Consider the following 25,482-nt stretch of genomic DNA (forward strand, 5'->3'; position numbering starts at 1 on the left):
CCCCCTGCCACCCTGACTTTCTGATCAACCTGCCCCCAGTGGATCAGGTCAGTAGAAATTCTGCCCTAAGTGTCTCGTACTTAAATATTTTCAAAAAAAATTTTCTCTTATTTTGAACGAGATGAACTCACCTGGCACTCACCACCAATCTTGGTAAGTGCAGGCCTACCGGGGCATCTCTACGCTGTATTTTGTACTCCTTCACACACGCTACCCTCTTAGGTGAGACGGCCAGCCCACTCTGCACTCTGTGGCGGCTGTACTGCAACCCTGCCTCTTGACCTACACCAAGACCTCTGGCTGCTGCTCGTTCACTTACTCATGACCAAGGTGCCCAAGGCAGTCAGCTGCCCATAAGGTCGTCTCTACTCAGTGAATACTTTAACGTTATTCTGCAGGATCTGTGGTCTCCACAGACCCTTAGAACTACTGGTCTTTTGAATTCTTCAACATTAGTTATTTCCATGTTATTGTTTAGACCAAAATATTCAATAAATATGACAGTGAAGCAACAAATATTAAGGTTGTGCTCAGTTAGACACACATGGCCAATTGAATTGTTGGCTTAATTGTTTCTATGAGCAGAATTTTTAGGTTGGCGTGCGGGCGTACACCCGACCCGATTGGGCGTGGAATCGCACGAGATAATGTCGGGTGACCGTCCTGACGTCATCCCATGCTTGCGCGATATTTTGGTTGGCAGCTGTGCCCGCCATCAATTAAGAGGTCAGTTAAGGCCACTAAAAAGGCAATTGATACCGAATTTTCATTGCCTGCGCAGTTTCACGCTCGTCGCACGGGCAAGTGGGCAGCCGACAGTTTGCAAAACCTCACCCAAGGCTGGGATGAAAAGGGTCAGCAGCATTGTCAATGTAAGTAGTGAGGAGTTTGGCAGATAGTTTGCTGCTGGTTGCTTATTGGTACTCGGCAGCTTCACCCTCTGTTCAGGGCTTCATTCTTAGCATTTCCAGGCTTCCTTTTAGGACTCAGTGGTGCCTCCAAGGCCCCCGGAGGATTCAGACTGTTTGGAACCTTCCAGGTATCGGACAGCCTTCTGTGACCCTGGTAATGGGGATTGTGATCTCCGCTGGAGGCACCTCTGAGGAGGAAGAGCGGGGCAGAAGGGAGGGAGGCTAGGTGTCCAAATACAGCTTCCAGGGGAGGGACCTGTGGGAGGAGAAACGCAAGCACAAGAGATGCAGGGCTAGCAGGTAGTCCTTGGTGGAAGGGGCCACAGAAGACACCACTATCCTGCTGCCAGGGTTTACAGGCGGCGATGCAGCTACCTCAATATGCCCGAGGTGCAATGCCGAAGGAGGCTCTGCCTCTTGAGGGAGACAGGGACCTCCATATGTCAGATGATTGGGCCTGAGGTCACCTCTGACTGTATGGGTGGACACATGTCAGTGGCTCTGAAGGTCACTGGCCCTCAACTTCTATGCATCCGCTCTTTCCAGGGGTCAGTGGGGGACCTGTGTGGAGTCTCCCAAGTACCTGTCCATAGTTGCATCAAGTTGGTGACAGAAACTCTGTTCAGACGGATATTGACTTTCATTCATTTCCGTACGGATGTGGTCAGCCAGGCTGAGCAAGCCGGTGGCTTTGCTGCGATTGCTGGGTTTCCCCACATCCAGGGTGCAATTGACTGCGCGCACGTGGCCATCAAGGCACCAGTGGGTCAGATGGGTGCCTTCATCAACAAGAAGGGATTCCACTCCCTGAGCATGCAGATAGTGTGTGACCACAGGATGCATATTCTGCAAGTCTGTGCAAGGTACTCTGGCAGCTCCCATGATGCTTTCATCCTGAGACTCCCAGATGCCGAGGCCATTTAGTGCTCCAGCCTGACTGGATGGATGGTTGCTAGGTGACAAGGGCTATCCTTTGAAAAGGTGGCTTATGCCGCCTCTCCGCCACCCAAGAACAGAGGCAGAGCAGTGTTATTATAGGAGCCATGCCTCCACAAGGGCAGTGATAGAGAGAACTATAGGCCTTCTGGAATTGTGCTTCCGATGCTTGGATCGTTCAGGTGGAGCACTCCAGTATTCCTCAGAGTGGGTGTGACTGATGGTGGTTGCATGCTCTCCATGGTCTGGCACTGGCAAAGGGGGAGCCACTGGAGGAAAAGGATTTTGAGGCAGCTCCACAGGCTACAAAGAATGAATCCAGTAGTGAGTTAGAAGAGGAGCAAGGTGAGGAGAGCGCTGAGGGCATGGAGACAGAGCTCTGTCCAGGGGGGCAGGGATGCCTTGATCCGACGCTTCTTCAGCTAGGTTGCCAAACAACCGCCCCAACCTCATTGCAGGGCTGCCGTCTCCATCCCAGATGTCTGAAATGACGCTTTCCTTTGAACCCAAAGTCCACTCAGTGCCTGTGCAATAAAGTTTAGAGCCACCCACGTGCAGCATTACATAATGGCGTAACCTGCACCAAATAAGTAAAAATGGTGAACCATACTCAGGTCAGTATGAAAAAAAAAATCTAATTATGACAGTCCAAACAAATTAAGAGAACCTTCTCTGGTCTTCAACCCCAGACCAGCACACATAAACAAAACATGGTACAACAGAAGATCACCCATGGCCAGCTCCTCTTGTGCTCATGGTCCCTTAAACTTATGTTTGCGAGTACTACGTCTAGGTGCACCCCCTTTGCTGGTACCGGCATTGGAGACAGCCTGCTGACTCTGGTGTCTTGTTGGCCTTGATGACTTTGGCTGTCGTCCTCTGGCCAGTAGAGCCTGTGCTGGCCCTGCCTGGGAGGGAGCAGCCAGTACCACGGCTGGCATCTCCCCAGTCGCTACCGCCTCATGAGATGCCATGGTCACTGGCAGAGGGGTGGAGGAGCTGCAGCTGTCATCCAGAGCACCCTTAGAGGAGCCCGCAGAGACGACAAGCAGCTCATGCACCAACGTGAGGTTGCTCTGCAACTCCCTACTCGCCATTGATGGATGGGCACCTAGCTGGGATACTGGGTGCCTCATCCATCTCCAAATTAGACCAGATGAGGGCATTGCCTGTGTGAGGGCTTGCTGGTCCAAGCGCAACCCCTGGAAGTCTTGATTCTGTTCCTGGAGCAGCCTCTCCTTGAGAGTCGCCACTCAATGGAGGAGGCAATGTGCTCGGCCATGAGGATCAACGCAGTGCTGATGCTCCGCATGGACACCTCCATAATGGAGACCATGGTATGCATACCCTCATGGATCTCCGCCAGATTCTCCCGCACACCTTGCTGGACATGTAGCACCTGTCGCCTAATGGACGACTCAAGAGGCTCATCATCAGCCTTCGAATGAGCATCGTCCTGATCTCCGGCAGCCCTCCGACTGCCGGCGCCCTGGGCACTCTCTGCCTCCACCTGCACCTCAAGTAAGTGTGAAATGCCCTCACCGCTGTGCAGAGACATTCTAGCCGTTGATCTAATGCCCAACGAGGTGCCAATATCTGCGCCAGTGCCTGGTTCAGAGAGGAGCCTGCCGGTCATCTGGTCTCAGGGGTGGCTCTTTGGGGTCCTGCGATTGGGTGCATGGTGGCATTTGAATGGAGAACAACAACATGTCATTAGTTGAAATCATCACACTATCACGGTGCATGCTAGGCACCCTGGTGAGACCATGGAGACCTGCATCATGGTGCCATCGTCTTTCAGCGATCAGTGAGGAATCCAGTTTTGAGGCTCCCATCAATGATGAGACTACACAAGAATGTTTGCACCATCCAAAACTCTCACCTCTGTGCACTGCATTCTTACTTTCATCTGAGACCCCAGCCTTTCCACGGCCGGTTGACCAAGGTGCATGCCGGATCTCCATCTCTAGGGCACCCTGCTCATATCTCATTGGGATTAGGTGGTTTTGGGGGCCTTCGCTGGTCTGCGGCCTTTCATTGTTAGTATGGGCTGTCTTTTCCTGAAAGGACAGAGGAGCACGATTAGTCCACTCTCTACCTTCAGCACCATTGCAGCCTGGCCAACCCCACCTGAGGAACACCTGGCAGGGCACATCCGAGTCGTGGCCGTCGAGCCCCAATGCACTCAGTCCAAGCAGCCAGGGCTCACCCCCTTGGCCAGCTCCGGCGTCATTGACAGTTGGCGCTCAGACTCTAACACCCCTGCGCTCCATGGTGGGGACGACCAGCCCCTAACACTTCACACTGATTCATGCCAACACGGCACTTGTCTTTCTTGAGCGCCGCAGGTCGTTAAACCTCTTGCGGCACTGCACCCAGGTGCGCCACACAACATCATGGCTGCTGACCAGCACTGCTACATCCTCCAAAACTCTTTTGGTAATGTGCGGTGGCCTCCTCCTGCCTTCCCTAGAGTCAAGGATGTCCCTCCTGGAAGCCACTTCCTCCAGAGGACTGCGAGGCACTCATCCAAAAACCGGGGGCGGTGGGGGGCCGAGTGCCCACCCAACCTGCCCTCCAGCCTGGCGTCTGCAGCCACACTTGATGTTATAACTTCGTGGTCGCAATGCTGAAAATGTAGTCATTGCTGGCAGCCTTCCAGGGGCTGCCTGTACCGCTTTTAAACCGGCTGCTGGGTTACCATTAGACCTGGCAGTTGACAGGCCCCTGACCCTGCTCGGCCCTTCCTGACATTTGGGGAGCCGAGTTTCACATTTAGGCCCGCCAGTGTGAAATTGTGGTTGTAGGCTGATCGCAGGCAGTGGCCCATTTCCCGGCCGATCCTGGGTTTGCCGATCGTGCCCGCCCACCCACCGACCTTAAGATCCTGCCCTATGGATCCCCAGATCTAGAAAATGTCCATTTTATAGTGACTCGTCTCTTCATCCTTTTTTCTTAGCACTTCTTTAATTTTATGCTACGAAATATTCGGAAATCAATCCATAATCCTGCCTGTGTCATGTCGTGATTTAAGCTATAGTCCAAGAAGTTAAGCAAATTTGTAACTAGAGTAAAACTATCCAGAATCAACTTTCCTCCAGTAAAATTTTACTGTCTCAGTGGATGTGGATTAAGAGCTCCATACTGGCTGAAGTGCTTGCAGACAATTTGGTGCATGTAATTAGTGTACCTTGAAGGACCTGGAAGTCCTATTTCAGATGTATATTGGCACTGGCCTTACAATATCTTTTGAAATTCCAACTAAAGTCGAAGGTCTAAATTGACGTCAGCTGTAGCTTAGTTGGTAGCACTCAAGTCCCAGGGAGTGTTGCACTGTCAGAAATGCTTTCTTTCAGATGAGACTTTAAACTCTTTAAATGCTTTCCAAGACGGATGTAAAAGACCCATGGTGCTATTTCAAGGAAGGAGAGTGGAATTATCCCCAATGTCTTGATCAATACTTATCCCTCAAACAACATCACAAATACAGCCTATCTGGTCATTATCACATTGCTGCTTGTGGGAGCTTGCTGTGTGCAGATTGGTTGCTGCATATCCTACATTACAGTAATGACTACATCATAAAGGGTACTTCATTGGCTGTAAACTGCTTTGGTATGTTGTGAAAGGCATTATATAAATTAAAGTCTCTTTTTTAAAAGATGTACTGATAGACACCTTGGTTAATTGTGCTACTTGTTTTGTTTGTTTTAAAGCTCCCTGCAGCCTCAATGTAACATCTCAGAATGGCACCATCTACTCTCCTGGGTTTCCCAATGAGTACCCAAATTCAAAGGATTGTAGTTGGCTAATTACAGTACCTTCAGGACACGGGGTTTATATCAACTTCACTCTGCTCCAGACAGAACCTGTGAATGACTACATTGCTGTATGGTATGGCCTTTATTTAATTACAAACAAAGATATTTGTGGAACAAAAATATTTAGAAAATGTTGAATTGCAGTTTGTATTATATATTTTCATTACTGTACTTGATAAATAGAACTGCTGCAGTATTGTTGGTGGGGGGGGGGGGGGGGGGGGTACTTCATGTTGTGTACTGTGCCTCACAATCATTATAATCCTTAGAGGGCATTCCAGATTTACAAGATGGTTTGCAATCTGTCCCCTATTTTAAATTTGAAATGGCATCCCTGGTATTTAAATGCCATTCATTTTCTTCTACTCTGGGAGATTGGGGACCAGATTTTCTTCTTGGGCTTGTGAAACGAGAATCAGGCACTTTTCCGATCTCCAAAATGCCAGCCTACCTCTGAACCCCATCCCTGCCATACTTTTTCCCAGAGAGAGGAATGCAGTGTTTTGCGAACCGTGATGAAGTACAGGAGGAATGCAGGTGCCAAGGCAGGCTGGTTAGAATGCCTGCCTCAGTTCATGGATACAGTAGCCCAGCTCCCAACATCATTTATATGCCCCCAAACCTCACCCCTTTTCATGCCCCTTCATATCCCCCATGCCTCCTCATATCCCCCATACCCCCACATATTCCCCCATGTCGCTCATGTATCCTCCAAAGCCACTCACCCAATATATACTATGTACAGTCCTCAGGAGCCATGCAATGAGAATTCTCTTAAATGCAGGCGATAAAATAAGCCTGTAACAAACGAATAAAACTCTCATTCAAACACTGGTCACATTGCAAAGCAAGGAAACTATAGTCATATAAAAAAAAAGTTAAATCTCCTTAAGTACCCATTAAGTTGTGTAAACAAACAACCATGTAGTGAGAAACCACATCAAAGGCAGATCATGTTTTTACAGCCTCTTAAAACTGTCAATTACTCCCCTAAGCAGTTGTGTTCAAAGATCATCTACTGAGCTAAGTACTCCAACAACTTTTGGAACCCAGCCAAATATTCATAATGGCCACAGATATCAAAACATTAACTTGCAGTTCCAAACGTCGGTGAAATTCAAAGAACAGACAGTGTTATATTTCCACTTCAAAGCAGATTTCCTGTCAATCAATTGAGTGAAGAAGGGTTTTTTTTTAACTTTCAGCAGCAGGGCAATTTATTCCTTCAAATCTACAAGAGCTTTGGACATTTAAATCACAGTACAAACATGACAGGAGAGTTTGCCAGCACATTTTTTCCACAATTTTTCATGTATTGTATGGCACTTTCTCCACTGGGAAAGTACTATAATTTATGTCGACATGTATACAAGCTGGTCAATCTAATGCTATACTTACCTTTGTAGGACAGAGCATTGTGGCCAATCACTGCATTAAAAATACATCTACATTACAATACAGCATTTAAAAGTGATATTTGAAGGTATCATAGCATTTAACATTTAACACCTGTCGGAATGTTCACACTTCCTCAGCAGGCTTCCCTTACTGATCACAAACTCTCAAACCTGGTGGGTGCTTTTAGGGTTTCTAAAACCTTCACCAGAAATAAAGATAGTGGGGAAAAGGAAATTCAAATTTTCTATGGTTCTCACAATGACCCTGACCCCAGAAGAGGCGCGCATGCATTTTGCATCCAAGGCCTTCCCAACCTATGAAAAGGCCATACAAAAATAGATTGGCGTTGGGAAGGCAGAGGAAATTTGTTTTTGCAGCCAGAAAAAACAAAATTTCAGGTTTCCCGCCTCCATGGGCAGACGACTATCTGGCCCCGGGTGCATGCCGGCAGTACAGTTCAGTATCCTGTGGGAGTGCTGCACGATTGTGCCCAAGCTTGTTTCTGCAAAGGATGTTGTGCAAATGTATTTAAACTCTTAGACCGTGAAGTGTGAGATGATTTTTTTTCACCATTTGATTACTCTTCATTGTCGTTTGGTTGAAGATGAATAGCCTCTGGGTTTTCCTATTACAGAGATATACTTTGGGGATAAATGATGGTATAGAAAGAAAGCCAAAGATTCTGTTATTCAACTGTTTCTTTACAATCACGTAGCTTTTCTATTTATTTCTGATTAATACCCAATAAATAATAACAGATCGAAACGTTTATTCTTTTATATGAAATCAGAAAATTAGATTTTCAAGTTGCAAGTTTATTATCGTTAAGTTATTAAGTTCAAGATTATTATTGTATTAGTTTGTTTACTTAATCCTGTACTTATAAACTGATTTTTAAAAAATTCTTTCACGAGATATGGGCATCGCTGGCAAGACCAGCATTTGTTGCCCATTCCGAATTGCCTTTGAGAAGGTGGTGGTGAGCCGCCACCTTGAACCGCTGCAGTGCATGTGGTGTAGGTACATCCACAGTGATAGTGGGAAGGGAGTTCCAGGATTTTGACCCAGCGACAGTGAAGGAATGGCAATATAGTTTCAAATCAGGAGGTGTGTGGCTTGGAGGGGAACTTGCAGGTGGTGGTGTTCCCATCCATCTGCTGCCCTTGTCTTTCTAGGTGGTAGAGGACATGGGTTTGGAAGGTGCTATTGAAGGAGCCTTGGTGAATTACTGCAGTGCATCTTGTAGATGGTACACACTGCTGACACTGAGTGTCGGTGGTGGAGGGAGTGAATGTTTGAGGTGGCGGATGGGGTGCCAGTGAAGCAGGCTGTTTTGCCCTGGATGGTGTCAAGCTTCTTCAGTGTTGTTGCAGCTGCACTAACCCAGGCAAGTGGAGAGTATTCCATCACACTCCTGACCTGTGCCTTGTAGATGGTGTACAGAATTTGGGGAGTCAGGAGGTGAGTTACTTGCCATTCCTTGCCCCTGACCTGCTCTTGTAGCTACAGTATTTATATGGCTAGTCTAGTCCAGTTTCTGGCTAATGATAACCCCCAGGATGTTGCTAGTGGATGATTCAGCGATGGTCATGCCATTGAATGTCAAGGGAATTTGGTTGGATTCTCTCTTGTTGGAGATGGTCATTTTCTGGTACTTGTGTGGAACGAATGTTATTTGCCACTTATCTGCCCAAGCCTGAATGTTGTCCAGATATCTTGCTGCATATGGACACGGATTACTTCAGTACCTGAGGAATTGCAAACGGTGCTGAGCGTTGTGCAATCATCAGTGAACATCCCCACTTCTGATCTTATGTTGGAAAGAAGGTCATTGATTAACCAACTGAAGATGGTTGGGCCGAGGACACTACCCCAAGGAACTCCTGCAATGATGCCCTGGGTCTGAGATGATTGATCTCCAACAACCACAACCATCTTCCTTTGTGCTGGGTGAGTTTTCCCCTGATTCCCATTGACTCCAGTTTTCCTAGGGCTCCTTGATGCCACACTCGGTCAAATGCTGCCTTGATGTCAAGGGCAGTCACTCTCACCTCACCTCTTGAGACCAGCTTTTTAGTCCATGATTGGACCAAAGCAGTAATGAGGTCAGGAGCTGAGTGACCCTGGTGGAACCCAAACTGAGCATCAGTGAGCAGGTTATTGCTGACTAAGTGTCGTTTGATAGCACTGTCGAAGACACTTCCCATCACTTTGCTGATAATCGTGAGTAAACTGATGGGGCGATAATTGGCCGGGTTGAACTTGTCCTGCTCTAAGGGGAGATTGCCCCTTATAAATTATTTTTTAAATTCCTGAAATGTTAATGTTGATTTTATAACATCAGCAAGGAAATTAATAGTTAATGTTACAGTAGTCTTATCTTGTGAATATTGAAGGTAATGAGTTCCTTGAAGGACATTAGAGACCAGATTTTAAAGGCCTGTCGAAGGAATGCACTGGTCCTCTGGCTCATCGCTTGCAGCCATTACTTTCAACCATCTTTTTCAACTGGCATTGTCTCATTTCAATGGGAAGCATCAAGCATTGTGACCATCCGTGAGAAGTATCATATTCAAACCCTAATGATTCTTAACCCTCCTACTGTTGGTGCCAATTCTCTCAGAAATCAGTGAGCTGTCATGGTTCAAACTACTACAATGTCTCAGGCTTCGCAAACAGCATAGCCTTGGAACATACTCATCATACCCCAATTCCAGTCACCTACTGACACACATCCTACACTCTTGCAGGACTAAGTGGCACACAATCAGAGGCAGCAGGAGCTAACTGGAGGGTGTCAGCTATGTTAGAACAGTATGTTCTAACCCCCATGGAGGAGACTGTGTTGGCTGTTATTGGAGTCTGTTGTCGAGTCCATGGCCAGAAGTGTATGAAATCATTGAAGGTGGTAGTATACTCAGACCTAATCTTCCTTCTTACATATCACCTCCCCTTTGTCCCACACTCTCTTCCGATTTACTGCAACGGTGCAATCATGCACTTTTTACTTCGCCCATTTCCTTACACAACAACCTTTGTCTTGTGTCTTTCGCCTTTCACATACTCAAGAAGTGCAACCTGGCCAGGCAATGGAGGAACAGCAGAATGGCAATAATGATGGAGACACAACACTGTTACTCGATTTTGTACTTGCAACCACCAGCTCAGATACTGACAGTGTGTGTAATTTAGAGGATAGCATAGAGGCAGGATCTGCACATGGTGAGACACCGGGCACAGTGTCTTGCCGCCAGGGCAGGGGGCAAGGGTAGCACAGATGCCAGTTCACCAGAGGGTGAGGTCATACACTAACTCTGCTGCAGAGGATTCATGAGCTCTTCAGTGTGGAGCCTATAGAAGAACACTTCTGTGCACATCCAAATGCATGGTGCATTGCAAAGCCTGTCGAAAAGCCTGTGGTCTGTGCCGAGGAGCATGGAGGGGTCCAGCACCAACTTGGCACAGGGTTTTATGCGGAACTAGGAGCCCATCGTTTCTAGCATGTGAGTGCTGGCAAACTCCATCAGAACACTTGTGGATCCAAACATGATGCAGTATCCAATGGCCAATGTTTTATCTTCCAGTGCAGCACAAGCAGCTTATGAATGTCTAAATGTTGCGGTGGAAGTTCAGACTGAAGTCATACAAGGTTAGCTTGAAGTCATGGAAGCTCAGAATTTTGCCATCATGGCTGTGGATTGCAGTGTGTGAAGAGGCTTGCAGGGTGTCACAGGAGTCCAGCAATTTTTCCTTCAACAGATTACTAGTGTTGCTGAGGCCCTTTCCCAGGGAGGAGCAGTGGCTCCATTGAGCATGAACCTGCTGCCGTTTCTCAGGATGACATCGTTCGCCCTCCCACCACTGCCACCCCACCAGCTCCTCACTGTTGCCTGTTTACCAGCCAGTTCAAACATTTGCCGCCCATGTCGAGATGATGCAGTCCACAAGCGGGCTTTCTAGGCTCAAGGCTGCTTGAGGTTACCAGCTCCTCCACAGAAAGTCAACAGCCTTCCACCAGCCACGTTGCAGCCGGTAGGGTAGCACTGCATAGGAGCACCAGGCCAGCCAAAGACACATGGAGAACAGGCGTTACCAGAATGCACAGTGGTATTTATTGATCCTTGTATGCAAAATGGCATGATTTCATTTATAATTTCGGTTGGCTTTTATATTTGCTTTATGGTGAAGTGGATGCTGTGATGATCAGTGAGTGAGGGGAAGATAATGTGTGAGATGGTTTGTGAATGGGGAATTGGGGCTCTGTTTACTGGCATTGCACTAAAATGAGTTTTTCCACATACAGCCTCACTCGAAAAAGGGCTGTCTGGGCTGCCTTCTCCCTTCTTCCTCCTCCTCCTCATACTCCTGCTGTGTAGCTGATCACTATTTGGCTGATAGCAAGAGCTGGTCCCTCCCCTCAAGATAGGTTGTGCACCATGCAGCAGACCACCACGAATCTTGACACCCTCACTGTTGGGTACTGCAGTGCTCTATCAGATTGGTCCAAGCAGTGGAAACATTGTTTCAGCATGCTAGTGATCTGTTCCATCACATTTTATGTGGCAGCATGGCTTTCATTGTATTGCTGCATATTGCCTGCGTGAGTTGAACACCAGAGTCATGAATCATGTTGTTTGTGGATAACCCATTCAGTGATTTGCCATGGTGCTTCAAATGCAGCTAGCACAGCCGACAGAATGTAGGCATCATGACTGTTGCCAGGATACAGGGCATTGACTTGCATTGCTTCACTGTCTGTGGTCACGCACCAGCCAGACATTATCATAGCGGGAGCACTTATGATTCTCGTATAAAGCAGAGTTGACGTGTAGCACCTGCAGAGCAATGTGTGTGCTGTCAGTGGCGCCTTGCGCCATGGGGAAGTTTGCAGTCATCGCAAAGGAGCATGCTCACTCCCCCTGCTTCTCTTTAGCATGAGAGAATGAAATGTAATTAACTCTCTTTGAATAGAGAGCCATGTTAACCTCCTTTATGCAACAGAGGACGGCAAACTGGGAGATCTTGCAAATGTGTCCAGCTCCAGAGTGGGATTTTCCGGGCCCGTTCACCATCAGGATCGTCAAGTCCTGCCAAAAGTCAATGAACCTTTGGCTGGCCTGTTGCATCCCCCATGGTGGGCCCCACCACGGCAGGGCCAAAAAATCCCAGCCCTAGTCTTAAATGATACATATGCATAAAAGTTCTATGCCACAGTTACATCCACAAGCGTTAAAAATGTGCCCTGCTGTGAAGCTGCAGCAGGTGGCAGATTTCATTGAGGACGTCCTTAATGAGTCTTTCAGCACCAGCCATGTCACTCGCCATGCACTTCTACAACTTTAAACAACTATAAAATCATCAACCACTTGTAAAATCAAAGCCAGTGTAAGAAAAAAAATCAACCAGGAGCTAAGCTATAAATAGTTGATGTTCTCGTTAAATGGCGCTGCTGGGGAGTCCTTCCTGTGTGTTCAGCTGTGTAAGGTTAAGAAAGGGTCTTAGCGGATGTGTTGTGCTCCAAAATGATAGGGTTGGTGTCAAATCAGCATTGCATAATCAAGGAATCTTTATTGAAAGTGAGCAGTAAAGTTTTACAAATCAGTTCCCCTATCTATTCATTTGTTCATATGCATGCTCTTTCTCTGCACTCTATCTCCCTCCTCCACCTCTATCTGCCTGCCCATCCCATCTCTCTCTCTCTTTTTCCCTCCTCATTCTGTTCCTATATTCTCTCATTGTCTACTCCTTCTCTTGGTCTCCCTTTATCCCCTTTCTATCTCCCTCTCTTTTTTTCTCTCCTTCACTACTCTTTCTCCGACTGTTGCCTGAAAACTCTGTGAGAAAATTCAGTGACAATCAACCAGTCCCTGATGAATTCAGAGTAACAGGAAAATGTACTGGGCCACATGGATGCTCTAAGGTCAGCTGATGGAATGACAGCACAAATTCTGAAGGCCATTTTGTATTTTTAGCAACCGTCAAGCTGAATTTTATAAGATTTTTTCCGAGTTACAGTTATCTCTGGTTGTGTTTGTCTGATTTCCACTTAAAAACCAAAGACGTGCATTTAAAGGCTATTAGGTGTTTCAGCCAGAGTATTGCTTTAAAACAGGAACAGAAATTAATGTCGTCTTTAAGTGAACTGTAGCCAATTCATTTCTCGTGGCTCCACTCAAAGGCGGAAAGATCAGACAAATCTTAGGATATGACTGTGTGGTTACAAAAACAGCACAAAATATATTTATTAGACACATAGCTTTGAAATGGGGACTGGTTAGCTCAGTTGACTAGATGGCTAGAGTGGATCAGATTAAGCTAACAGCACGGGGTTCGATCTCCATTCAGCTGAGGCAGACTCGGGGCCCACCTCCATGCCCTACCTGTGGTTCAGCGAATAATTGCCAAGGACAGAGAACTCAAGAGCCTGAATTTCACACTTGGCATGTGCGCCAAGTCGTCGGGTCCAAAGGGGACGCGAAATGAGCTTCTGCCCGTGACCGGCCCCTAAACGCAATTTCACGCTGGCTAGCCAATTAATGGCTAGCCAGTGTGAAACGCGTGTTGGGAAAGCCTCAGCGCTGCCGTGGGAGGGTGGGAAGAGGGCGGGCACCAACAAAAGTGAGGGTGTGGGTGGGCAGACAGCTGCTGCGAAGCTGCAGACCTGTACAAATTAAATAAGAGAAAATGTACCATTGTCAATGCAGCACATTCAAGCACCTGACAGCAGAACCCAAAAAAACATGAGTCCCCAGATATCATTTTTTATTATATTTCACCCCGGACATTTCATCCCACCCTTGGATAAGGTTTCGTTAAAAACGGGCTACCCGCCTGCCCGTTTTGCCCATGCGACGAGCTCGAAATCGCACAGGCAATGTAAAATTGTGGCCAATAGGGTTTTTAATGGCCTTGATTGACCCTTTAATTGTCGGCGGGCGCGGTTCCGACACTCGCACGCGCCCACTGACCTCAATATTGCTCGCTTGCGCTACGACGTCAGGGCACACGCTCGACATCATTTTATGCAACTTCACTTGCATTCAGGTCGGGCGCGGGCCCAACCGATCAACATGAGTTCCTGGCCAAGAAGTTGTTTGAAACCTAATAAATTCAGCAGCTGGCACGATATTAAACAGACATATTCTAGGAATATTGATTCATCTATGTTGCTCAACTAATCAAACCTTTCACCACCCACAGCAGTGCAGAAAAAGTCCTGCTCCAGTTTGCTTGTTAATTATCAATTCACCCTCTAAGATCAGGCATCTGTTGCCTGCCCCAATTTTTAACATATGATTTTACAAGCAGCAGGGATTTTGGAATGTACTGATTCTGAGAGTTCTCATTTGGCAACGATCCTATTTTTTTCTCATGGTCTGATTTGAGCACAGTTTGGGATTTTAGCTATATTTGCTTCCACGTTGATTCAAATCCAGTGAAAAACCAGCTTCAGCCTCATATGAGGACACTATAAATTTGATTGCTATTGTCAAATCTTCATAACCAGCAACTCTCTAATTGTTCCTATAATTTTCAAGCTGCACGCATCCAACTTGTACAGAGAACCATATACATTTCAGAAATGTGCTTGCACAGTGCACCTAGCCCACTCTCTTTAACTTACGAGTGGCCCAACCAGCTGTCAGTCATCTCTCATTTGACTTTGCTGTACAGAAATGAGAGTTGGTTGATATGAAGTCAGATTAATCAGAAAGGAAACGGGACAAAAGTTGTTCGAGACAAGTTTGTGCTCATGCCTCCCCGTGCGTAGCAGTCTGCGTCGTTCCAAGAAACAGAAGGTACTTGGATTCAACCACTTGTGAAAGTCTTTGTTAAAAAGAATATTCACACTTGGAGACTAGGGCCCTAGACCATGTAGGCATGATTGATCTTTGCTAGTGAAATACAGGAGCACAAAATTCCAAGTAAAGAATCATAGCTGCAGACAAAAAAATTCCAAGGTCCTGAACAATGTGGATGGTACTGGAAAGAAACGTGATTGTAAGGAGGAGCATCATATGGGTAGCTAACAATTTTAAGCAGAATTATTTAATTGATTTATTATCTTATAAGTGTTATTCTGTGGCTATGTTTTCAAAATAATGACGGGTTGGGATGGAATTTGGAAAATAAATTTCGCACTGTAATTAGTTAAAATAGCAAACTTTTATGCTGTTGTTTTCATGTGTATCTTTGAAGGCATTGTTGATTTTATTTCAGCACATCAGTACAGTAAAGTTGCTCCTTTGAGACTGAAAAAAATGTTTTTTTTCTGCTGGAGATTTAATGTGCTTTGCATGGATTTAATGTGTAGAGCTATACACATGTGGATGATATGTTACAGCAAATTAATATTAACATTGCTGTAATTCTGCAAATATTGCTCAATAGATAGCTGGCACGTAGCAGCTTAAAAACAAAACAGTAAGTCTATATAATCAGTGGTAAAAGTTGATAATTTTATACCTTAACTAATTTTCAGACACACTTGTCTTCTTTCATTATACAGGGATGGACCTGACCAGACTGTTCCACAGTTAGGCGTTTTCAGTGGCAATACAGCTCTGGAATCAGCTTACAGCTCCACCAATCAGGTTCTTATCAAGTTTCACAGTGACTTCTCCGGAGGGGGATTCTTTGTCCTCAATTTTCACGGTCAGTTTGTTTCAGCAATGCATGCTAATGAATTTAAAAAGACTTTTTGAACATTTGCACATTAAACTCTTTAGAAGGTCCTTTTAGAAAGTATTATTTGCACCAAGGAGTGACATTGATCTGGATAAAATTCTCCAACAGCCTTTAACCCACAATTTCTCCTTTAAATAGAAGTTGAATCATGCACATGCAGATACCATATATTTGGTAGAAGTACAACTATATTAGGATGGATAATTCATATTCTTATCTCAATTTGCCCAAAGGTAAAAAATAATGATGCAGGACTTGAAATAGCAGGGTTTAATCTCTGTTTGAATGGGTCTGCTCTGACAAGAGCAAGAGCATGAGCCTACAGAAAACTAAGTGTCTCAATCTCCAATTGGTGGGAGTAATTGTCAGATTCCATTGCCAGCCATTGGCAGAGTGGAAATGTTTCTTGTTTTCTCACCTGCATTTTTTTCCATACTGCAGAGTTATATAGATGCTGCCCTCGACAATCTTAGCTCTCTAAAAGTGGGGAGGCTCTCCTAACACATTTCTCCTTTTCCACTCAGGGCCTTAATATAATACAACCCCTCACCTCCCTTTCCTCTGTAGGCCATACGATTTGAACATCCAAACTTGATATCAGCTGATTGCAACTATCCATTTAATTTTTCTTTTGTACATTTGGTCCTTTGTCCTCTACACTCACTTTTTGCATTAAAAATAATCCATGTTCGGACTGCCTATGCGCGTAGGCCATTAAGTTCTAGTGCAGCCTGACTGTTTCCACTACCAGGCACATGGTACAGGGACAATTCAGAAACCTCACTGTTGCACGTAACTATCTGATTTGAGAAAAACAACCCAGATTTATATATTTTTTGAAAAAATGTATTTAATGATGAAACTGCTTCTCCATTATGTGCTGATTACCCAAAGCAGACTCCTGATACTTTAAAGTGCAGATGCCTGAGGCCTGTAACAGCTGAGGAGCCTACTGAATACCAATGCATGATGCTGAGCATGATGTCCATCGGGAACCTATGGATAAATTGTGCTCAAGGCTTATTAAAGCATCCTCCCAATCAAAAGAAATATAGGGGGCCCTTCCCCTAATTGAAATGAAATGCTTGAACATTTCTACAGCTACCTCTGCCTCCCCTTCCCAGCCCACAGTGCCACCTTTGTCCACTGCCCCTTGTCCCTTCCGCTTCTCCACTGTCCGCCCCAACTCTTCCCCCGGCCCCCCCTCACTCCCCCACAAACTGGGAAATGTTGTTACTGTTGAAAAGACAATGATTTGTGGTGGCTGAAATTTTCAGGTCAGTTATATAATCCAAACCCCCTCCCTCCACCCCATGCACCTAATATGTAATGAGCAACAACCTGGAGTGCCAGTGTAACATTCAATAAGCTAACCTTGTTTTACTGGACAAGGTTAGGTCTTTCCAACACTGGCATCCCGAGCTCCAGTGGCACTACATAAGGATTGGATGATCAGCACCTTGCAATTAAGATTCGCCATAGTTGTACAGATTTCCCAAAACAACTCTTCCTATAACCCAGTTGAATTTATCCAGTGAGTAGCTGACCTATATAAACCAGGAAAATATTAATTCCTGCTATATATTGGACTAACTAATCTCAGTTGATGTGACAATCAGAATATGAGCTCAGCTGAAATCAGCTAACTCAACATAAGGAGCGTAAATTTGGGCAAGGTTCCTAGTCCTAATCAGCTTCTGCTGAGTAAATATGGATGCCAGCTGAGGGCAGGATTGGTTTCACAGTTGAACATTCTGGCAACACTTATTGCTAAAGCTGTCTGCTGAATAATATCCATGGTGAGGTATCATATGGTATTTGATTCATATGGAATCATACCTCAGAAATGAATCAGTACCTTGAAGGAGGGGAAACGCAACAACTTCTGAGGACAATAAAACTTTTGAAAGTGTTGACAGCAATAAAACATTATAGCAATTATTCTTGGTGCAGCTTATATAAGCTCTTTGCCCTTTAAAAATATGTTTAATAAAAGTATGTTTCTTGCCATTTTGGACTGTGTCAAAGTCAAACTGATTCAATGAATGTTAGCATCTGCAAATTGTAAAACAAATTCCTGTGCAGCAACCTGAGAACATATTGTTAGTTGAAAACATTTAATTAGGTACTGTAGATTTAATTTAATCAGCGACATTGTATTAAATTCTGTCATATTGAAAATAAATTCACATGAAAGGCATGGGATAAAAGCTGTTTCTTGAACTTCTCCTCCCAAATCATTGAATGTTCACCTTCTAATATTGGCAACAGCAGATTCCACATTTAAATCTGTAGAAGCTTGAGGTAGGCAACAACACCAAGGTTTACAGCTTCTAGGCCTGACTGCTGCACAATAGCTCAAAATACTGGCACACGATGGCATATTTTCCTCAGGTTGTTCAGATGTGGGAAAAGTTGGCATGAGTATAGAATACATTCTCCTGTTTCTATTATGACCTTTCTGCTTACATTGTCGACTGAGGGAAATCATACTGTCTGCTATCTCTGGTTGCGAGAAGATAGCATTAGTAAATGGCAAGGGATGCTGACTGGTTTTCTCTAGATAGCAAAAGGCAAAAGACAAAGAGGCACTTCAGTGTGTAAAAGAAAAAGGTTTTTCCTTGCGTCGGCTCTGGTTCTTTTGTCAGCCGCCTTAAATCAGTGTCCTCAGGTTCTCGATCCTTCCACCAATGGGAACACTTTCTCCACCTACTCTATTTAGACCTCTCATGTTTCTGAACACTTCTATCAAATCTCTTCTCAATCTTCGCTTCTCCAAAGAGAATAGCTCCAGTTTCTCTAATCTGTCCACATAATTGAAGTTCCTCAAATGTGGAACCATTCTCATGAATCTTTTTTGCACTCTCTCCAGGAACATGGGAACATAGGATTTGGGAGCAGGAGTAGGCCATTCAGTTCTTCGAGCCTGCTCAGCCATGACTGATCTGACTGTGGTCTCATCTCCACTTTCCTATCTGTCCCCATAACCATTGACTCCCTTGTCTGTCAAAAATCTGTCTAACTCTTCTTTCTGCCTTCAAATGCCTTCACATTCTTCTTGGTGTCGGGCCCAGAATTGGATGCTGTTATGACCTTGATAGAGACCAGTAACATTTTTTTCAATAGAAGACATTTGAAATCCCAGTTATTTACTAAAGGAATGAATCCAAAAGATTCCACTGGTTAAAACAGAAGAATTTTTACTATACAAGAGTCAACAAAGCAAGCACTAAACACTATCTATCTTATACTCCAACTTCCAGAATTAAGATGAGTCAAACATGAATTAACAAGCAAATTGTAGTAGGATATAATCTATAAATTGCTAATTAAATGGAAGATACAGCTAAGACAAATTGTATGAATTGGCTCAGCAGTCCTCATTTTTTAGTGATCACAGTGAGTCAAAGCCCTTCAAACTCTGTCTTCCTTACGAGGAATTTCATCTTCTCCTTCTAGGAGCTAGTGTGATCCCCAGCCAACAGCAGTGCACCGTCAATCCAAGTTCCGCATGCACGATCTTCACCACAAATGGCACAAGGCTGCAGAACCTCCTCAACTTGACCTGGATGACATAGATCCACCAATGTTATCTTCATGTAACAGAAACAGCTGCAGCAACTTATTCTCTTTGCTTATTCTCAGCTCCTGGATCTAGCCACCTCTTCTTCAGTCTTCGTCAGTTTGTCTCCCTTGCTCCAGTGGACACAACAACTGCTACTGCTCAGCTTGCATTGATCTGTGTCCTTTTATATCTTTCAACAAGTTTTAGTTTACATTTCACAACATCAGCTTGTTCCTGATTTCCTTATAAACTGGGAAGTTCAGTTTCATTTCTTTATTTACCTCTTCTGCTTTCCTTTCAGTTTCATTTTCAGTTCAGTTTCTGTTTTGAGGTAGGGTCTGCCTCAAAAACATGCAAATTAAATTTAAAAATATAAATCCCCTCAAAACACAATACTCTATTTGAGGCCAAAACAGTGTTTTTGACCAGTTCATCACAACTCCCTTGCTTTTGTACTCTATGCATCGATTTATTTAAAGCCTCTGACCCTGAATGCTTTATTCAACACTCTCTACTTGCCCTGTCACCTTCAATGATTTGTGCACATCTCCTCTCAGGTCCCCCTGCTCTTGTACCCCTTTTAGAATTGTATCCTTTAATTTATATTGCTATTCCTAATTCTTCCTAACAAAATGAATCATTTCACACTTGCATTAAATTTAATCTGGCACTGGCCTGTCCATTTCACCAGCCTCTCTGTGTCTTTTTGCAGTTTAAAACTATCCTCCTCATAGTTCTCGATATTTACAAATTTTATGTCACTGCAAATTTCGAAATTGTGCACTATACATCCAAGTCTGGGTCATTAATATATCAAGACCAACCTGTGGGGTATCTGGCTATAAAACTTCCTCCAGTCTGAAAAACAACCGTTCACCATTACTCTGTTTTCTGTCCCTCAACCAACTTTGTTTCCGTGCTGCTAACTAATATGAGGAAATAAATACATAGGCGAGAAGTTTATTTATCAAGTGCTGCTTCTAGTGGCGCTAGGCAGATTTACGTTGAGTCAATAACAAATGCCATGCGGGTCACTAGAAGTGATGCTAAGCAAACTAATTTTGGCCTCACTTTTCTCCCTTTTTCTGAATTCAAAACTAATACAGAAGCACCTCCTTCAGATGACATTCAAAGAACGTGCATAACTCCCCACTCCCCCTCAATGCTAACACCCACATGAGCTAGAATGAAACTATTTTGAAATAATCACATTCATTATAAAATAAAAAGGAACATGTAAGTATTTCCTTTGTACACTTGGTTCAAAGAGGATATAGGAGTATTTTCCCAGTCTAGACTAAAATGTAAGCATCTTTTCTGCATTACAGTGCCAAGCAATACATATACATCTCCATCACCCCCTACTCCTCAACCCCCACCTATGGCACCTCCCCATGCCCACGCAGAAGATGCAACACCTGCCCCTTCACTTCCTCTCTCCTCACCGTCCAAGGGCCCAAACACTCCTTTCAAGTGAAGCAGCATTTCACTTGCATTTCCCCTAACTTAGTCTACTGCATTCGTTGCTCCCAATGCGGTCTCCTCTACATTGAAGAGACCAAACGTAAACTGGGCGACCGCTTTGCAGAACACCTGCGGTCTGTCCGCAAGAAAGACCCAAACCTCCCTGTCGCTTGCCATTTTAACACTCCACCCTGCTCTCTTTCCCACATGTCTGTCCTTGGCTTGCTGCATTGTTCCAGTGAAGCCCAACGCAAACTGGAGGAACAGCACCTCATCTTCCGACTAGGCACTTTACAGCCTTCCGGACTGAATATTGAATTCAACAACTTTAGATCTTGAACTCCCTCCTCAATCCCCACCCCCTTTCCATTTCTTCCCCCTCCCTTTTGTTTTTTTCCAATAATTTATATAGATTTTTCTTTTCCCACCTATTTCCATTATTTTAAAATCTATACCTGTAATGCCCTGTCAGTCTTTCCACCCCATCCCAACTAGAGCTGTACCTTGAGTGTCCTGCCATCCATTCTTAATTAGCACATTCTCTTAGATAATATCACCACCTTTAACACCTCTTTGTTCCTTTGTCTGTGACATCTTTTGATTATCTGCTCCTATCACTGCTTGCTTGTCCCCTTCTCCTGATATTGCTCAGTTCTGTTGAAGGGTCATGAGGACTCAAAACGTCAACTATTTTCTTCTCCGCCGATGCTGCCAGACCTGCTGAGTTTTTCCAGGTAATTCTGTTTTTGTTTTGGATTTCCAGCATCCGCAGTAGTTTTTTGTTTAATACATATACATCTGTTTGGTAGATTGTAGGAAAGAGATTCATGTCCTTCTCCCCGCTATACTCAGATCATTTAGAAATATTCCCCCACTGTACCCATGGATCTCCATCCTCTGAATACTATTATATCCTTCCTTTAGACTGTCTGAAGTGGAACCACCCCTCAAAGAGAGTATGGGAGGATTCTCCCGTCACTGCAGATTCTCTTGCTGGACTGTAAAATGCAGAAGAAACCTTTACTTATATGCCTTTCTCATTAGATTTCAATTAAATATGGATACATTGCTGTTAACACGAAATATACCCCCTTAAGTGAAATCATTTCTGAATAGATCTCAAACCTTCTTCCTCCCCTCAACCAAACTAGTGATGTGAGATTTGGATAAACAATGGAATAGATGTTTGATTTATGGTTGTCCAACTCCAGCAATGGGCATTTCCCACCTCAGTGGTACAAACTAATAGCAGTGAACCCATGTAAACTACCTGCTCCTGATTACATTCCACCCTGTCTCAGTACTTAGTTCACTTCCTTCAAATCAAGCCCCTGGTCCCAGAAGTTTAAGTTATGAAGAAAGGCTGGAGCAACATGGGCTCAACCTCAAACCGAGACAAGTGAAATACAGAGGTACGTAAATAGTCTGCACCTATCTTTTCTACGCTTCCCATGTTTGAACTCTCCAATCAGTTTTCCACCTTACCACCCTGCTGAAACAGTGCTAATCAAGGTCACAAATTATTTCCTCTGCAACTGTGACCCTGTTGCACACTCTCCTTATGCTTCTTGACTTTGCTGCAGCTTTGAAATGATTCACCACAACCACCCTCCTCTGATGCTTCTTTTCTGTTACGGTGGACAACAGAATGCCTTGCTTGATTACATCGCTATCTATCCAATCGTATCCAGAGGATCTCCAACAATGATAGCTAATCCCACCTGTTACCTCTGGAGCTGCTCAAGAATCTGTTGTTGAGTCTCTCCTCTTCCACATCTGCATACAGTCCCTTGGTGGCATCATTCACAGACATGGGGCCAAGTTTCACATGTCTGCTGATGCTACCCAGCTCATTCTCTCCACCACCACCTCTCTCTCTAGCAACAGACTGCTTGTCACCCAGTCCTGGATCACCTGCAATTTCATCCAGTTAAACTAATAGCATGATTAATTCATGCATTTGCTGGCTACAGGATCTTGCTAGGCACAAAAAGGCTGCCATTTAAAAAATAAGTTCTCAGGATGTGTGTGGAATTGGCAAAGTTAGTATTAATTTCCCAAACTAGCCCTGACAAGGCGGTGATGGGCCCCCTTGAGCCATTTGGTACAACTAAGTAGCTTTCTAGACCACTTCAGAGGGCTAAGAGTGAACTAGATTGTTGTGGGACCGGAGTCAACAATAGATTAGACCAGTTAAGGGTGATAAATTGCCTTCCCTTAAAGACGTTGTTGAACCATTTGAGTTTTATGACAGTTCAACAGCTTTGTGGTCACTTCTATTGATGCCAGTTTTATATTTCCTGATTTTTTTTAAACTGAATTTAAATTCTCAAATTGCCATAGTGGGATCTGAGCTCTCACTTTCTCTGGATTATTAATGCAGATCTCTGCAGTACTAGTCCAATAATAAAACCACAACTCTGGTATACCTGGAACAAAAACAATAGGGATTGCATGTCAAAAGTAATGCATCAGCTGTGAAGTATTTTGAGTTGCTTTAAGCATGTGAAAAGCACTACATACATGCAAGGCCTTTCTTTTTCTCAGCTATCACAGCCTTCATGCCTCAGGATCAGCTCCTCCTTCCTCCCTTGATAATCATTCAGAGGGAACTCAGTTGCGGCCTGTCCATCCTTCAGCTGGATTTCATACAGCATAGCTGATCCACTTCACTCTCACATCTGAAAACCTCATTGTGTATTTATGGCCTGAAGGCTGTTCCTCCAATGTTGTCCTTACCACCTTCTTCAGCTATACCCTTCTCTATGACACAAAATGGGGTGCACCAGAAATTTCTCACTAAAACCCAGAACCATTGTTTATTTGGCCCCTTTCATATTGACTTTAAAATCCTATTCTCATTGTCCAAGCCCCCGATAGCCTTGCATGCTTTACTTTTGGAAATCCCTGAAATACAACAAAGAACAACAAAACAAAGCTACAAAATCAGTCTTTCATGTAGAAAAACTTCTCACAGTCCTTATTACAGGGGTAAAGGAATTTTTTTTAAAAGAAGAGATATATTTAAAGAGTTATGCTTTGATAATTCATTGAAATGTGAGGAACAAGATAAAGTAATATGCAAACTTGGAATGAGAGAGCTTCACAGAGGAGGGCTGAGGTGACTGAATCTTTCTCACCATCCTCCCCAACTTCCTGAAAACCTGCCTCATTTACCATACCTTCAATCACCAAGCTTGCTTTATTCTGCCTACCCAGTGTCCACCACATGTCCCTGTTTTTTTTAATTCTTTCTTAGGATGTGGGCATCACTGGCAAGACCAGCATTTGTTGCCCATCCCAAATTGCCCTTGAACTGAATGACTTGCTAGATCATTTCAGAGGGTAGTTAAGAGTCAGCAACATTTCTGTGGGTCTGGAGTCACATGTAGGTCAGACCAGCCAAGGACAGCAAATTTCCTTCCCAAAGGGGCATTAGCCAGCGTGAAGCACATGCACTGCAAAGCTTAGCGCTGCCAGGGTGGGGCAGGAGGAGGGCGGGCATTGACGCAGGCGCGGGCAAGCACTGACAGAAAGCTTCCTGAAGGCAGAGAGGGTTTTTACAAAATCAATGATAGTTTCATGGAGCTGAATTTTATGCTGATCAGGCGGGAAATCGCGCGAGATGATGTCGGGCGAGCATCCCGCGCTCACGCAATATTTTGGTCGGCCGGTGCGCGCAAAAGTCAGAAGCGCGCCTGTGGACAATTAAGAAGGCAATTAAGCCCATTAACCATGCAATTGTCTGTCATTTTACATAGCACGGCCAGCCTTATGGTTGGTGGATGGACGAATCAGCCAGGCAGCCTTTGCATTTTTCAGCAAACCTCACCCAAGGGCGGGATGAGGTTTCCGTTATTAAATAAAATAAAAATATAACTCTGTGGACACCATTATTATTATCTACTTGTTCAGATGCCTGATTGTGATGCTTGGACATTTCTTTCCCGATTTTAAAAACTTTATTTCCTGTGTTTCGGGTCTTCAGCTCCCTGAGGCAGATCTCTGCCTTCAGGAAGCTTTCTGTTAGTGCTTGCTCGTGCCTGCGTCAACGTCATCACCCGCCTTCCTCCCGCCCCCACCAATTGGCCAGCCAGCGTGAATTCATGGTCTGGGGCCAATCGTGGTCAGCGGTCCGTTTCCCGACCGCTCCCAGGCCCGCCGATTGCGCCCGCTGGACGAACTGAAAATTCAGGCCATGGTCACCATTATGGAGACTAGCTTTCAATTTCAGATTTTTATTAATTCAATTTAAATTCCACCAGCTGCCGTGGACTGGAGAACAGTACCGCGCTCACGGTATGATGTAGAGAGTCACATGATAGTAGATTATAGAGGCTTAGAGTCTGGAAGGAGCCAGCATGGAGACAGCACCCATGCAGGGCAGTGCCTTGGGTGTCTACATCGTTATGGGTTACCAGTAAACATTTGATGTTCAACCATACAAGACTTCAGACCTCTTAATGAGACACCAAGCAGCCTTACAACGTGGTGGCAGTGAAGAAAGGACTCCGAAATCCCCAAGAAGCTGGAGAAGGAACCCAGATTCCCAAAGCATGAAAAACTAAAGAAACTGCCTGACCTGAGAGAAGTGCACCTAAATTAAAGGAGCACACAGCTGTCCCAAACAACCTTACAACAGTTCTTGCAAAGCAACTTGGGTGAATATATAATGTGCAACAGGCAGAATAAATGCACA

The 25,482-nt window shown here is 44.7% G+C and overlaps 1 protein-coding gene across 1 annotated transcript in view; it reads left to right on the forward strand.

Moving 5' to 3' along the window:
* The window catches only part of LOC144680673 (CUB and sushi domain-containing protein 1-like), a 2,611,816-nt gene that overhangs the window by 2,331,619 nt on the left and 254,715 nt on the right, over positions 1-25,482 (forward strand). The window contains exons 43-44 of the mRNA XM_078541910.1: positions 5,564-5,741; positions 15,576-15,721. Of these exons, the coding sequence (XP_078398036.1) occupies positions 5,564-5,741; positions 15,576-15,721 (324 nt within the window). The remainder of the gene's footprint in view (positions 1-5,563; positions 5,742-15,575; positions 15,722-25,482) is intronic.

This window comes from Cetorhinus maximus, chromosome 5 (genome assembly GCF_964194155.1).
Source record: "Cetorhinus maximus chromosome 5, sCetMax3.hap1.1, whole genome shotgun sequence".
NCBI lineage: Eukaryota > Metazoa > Chordata > Chondrichthyes > Lamniformes > Cetorhinidae > Cetorhinus > Cetorhinus maximus.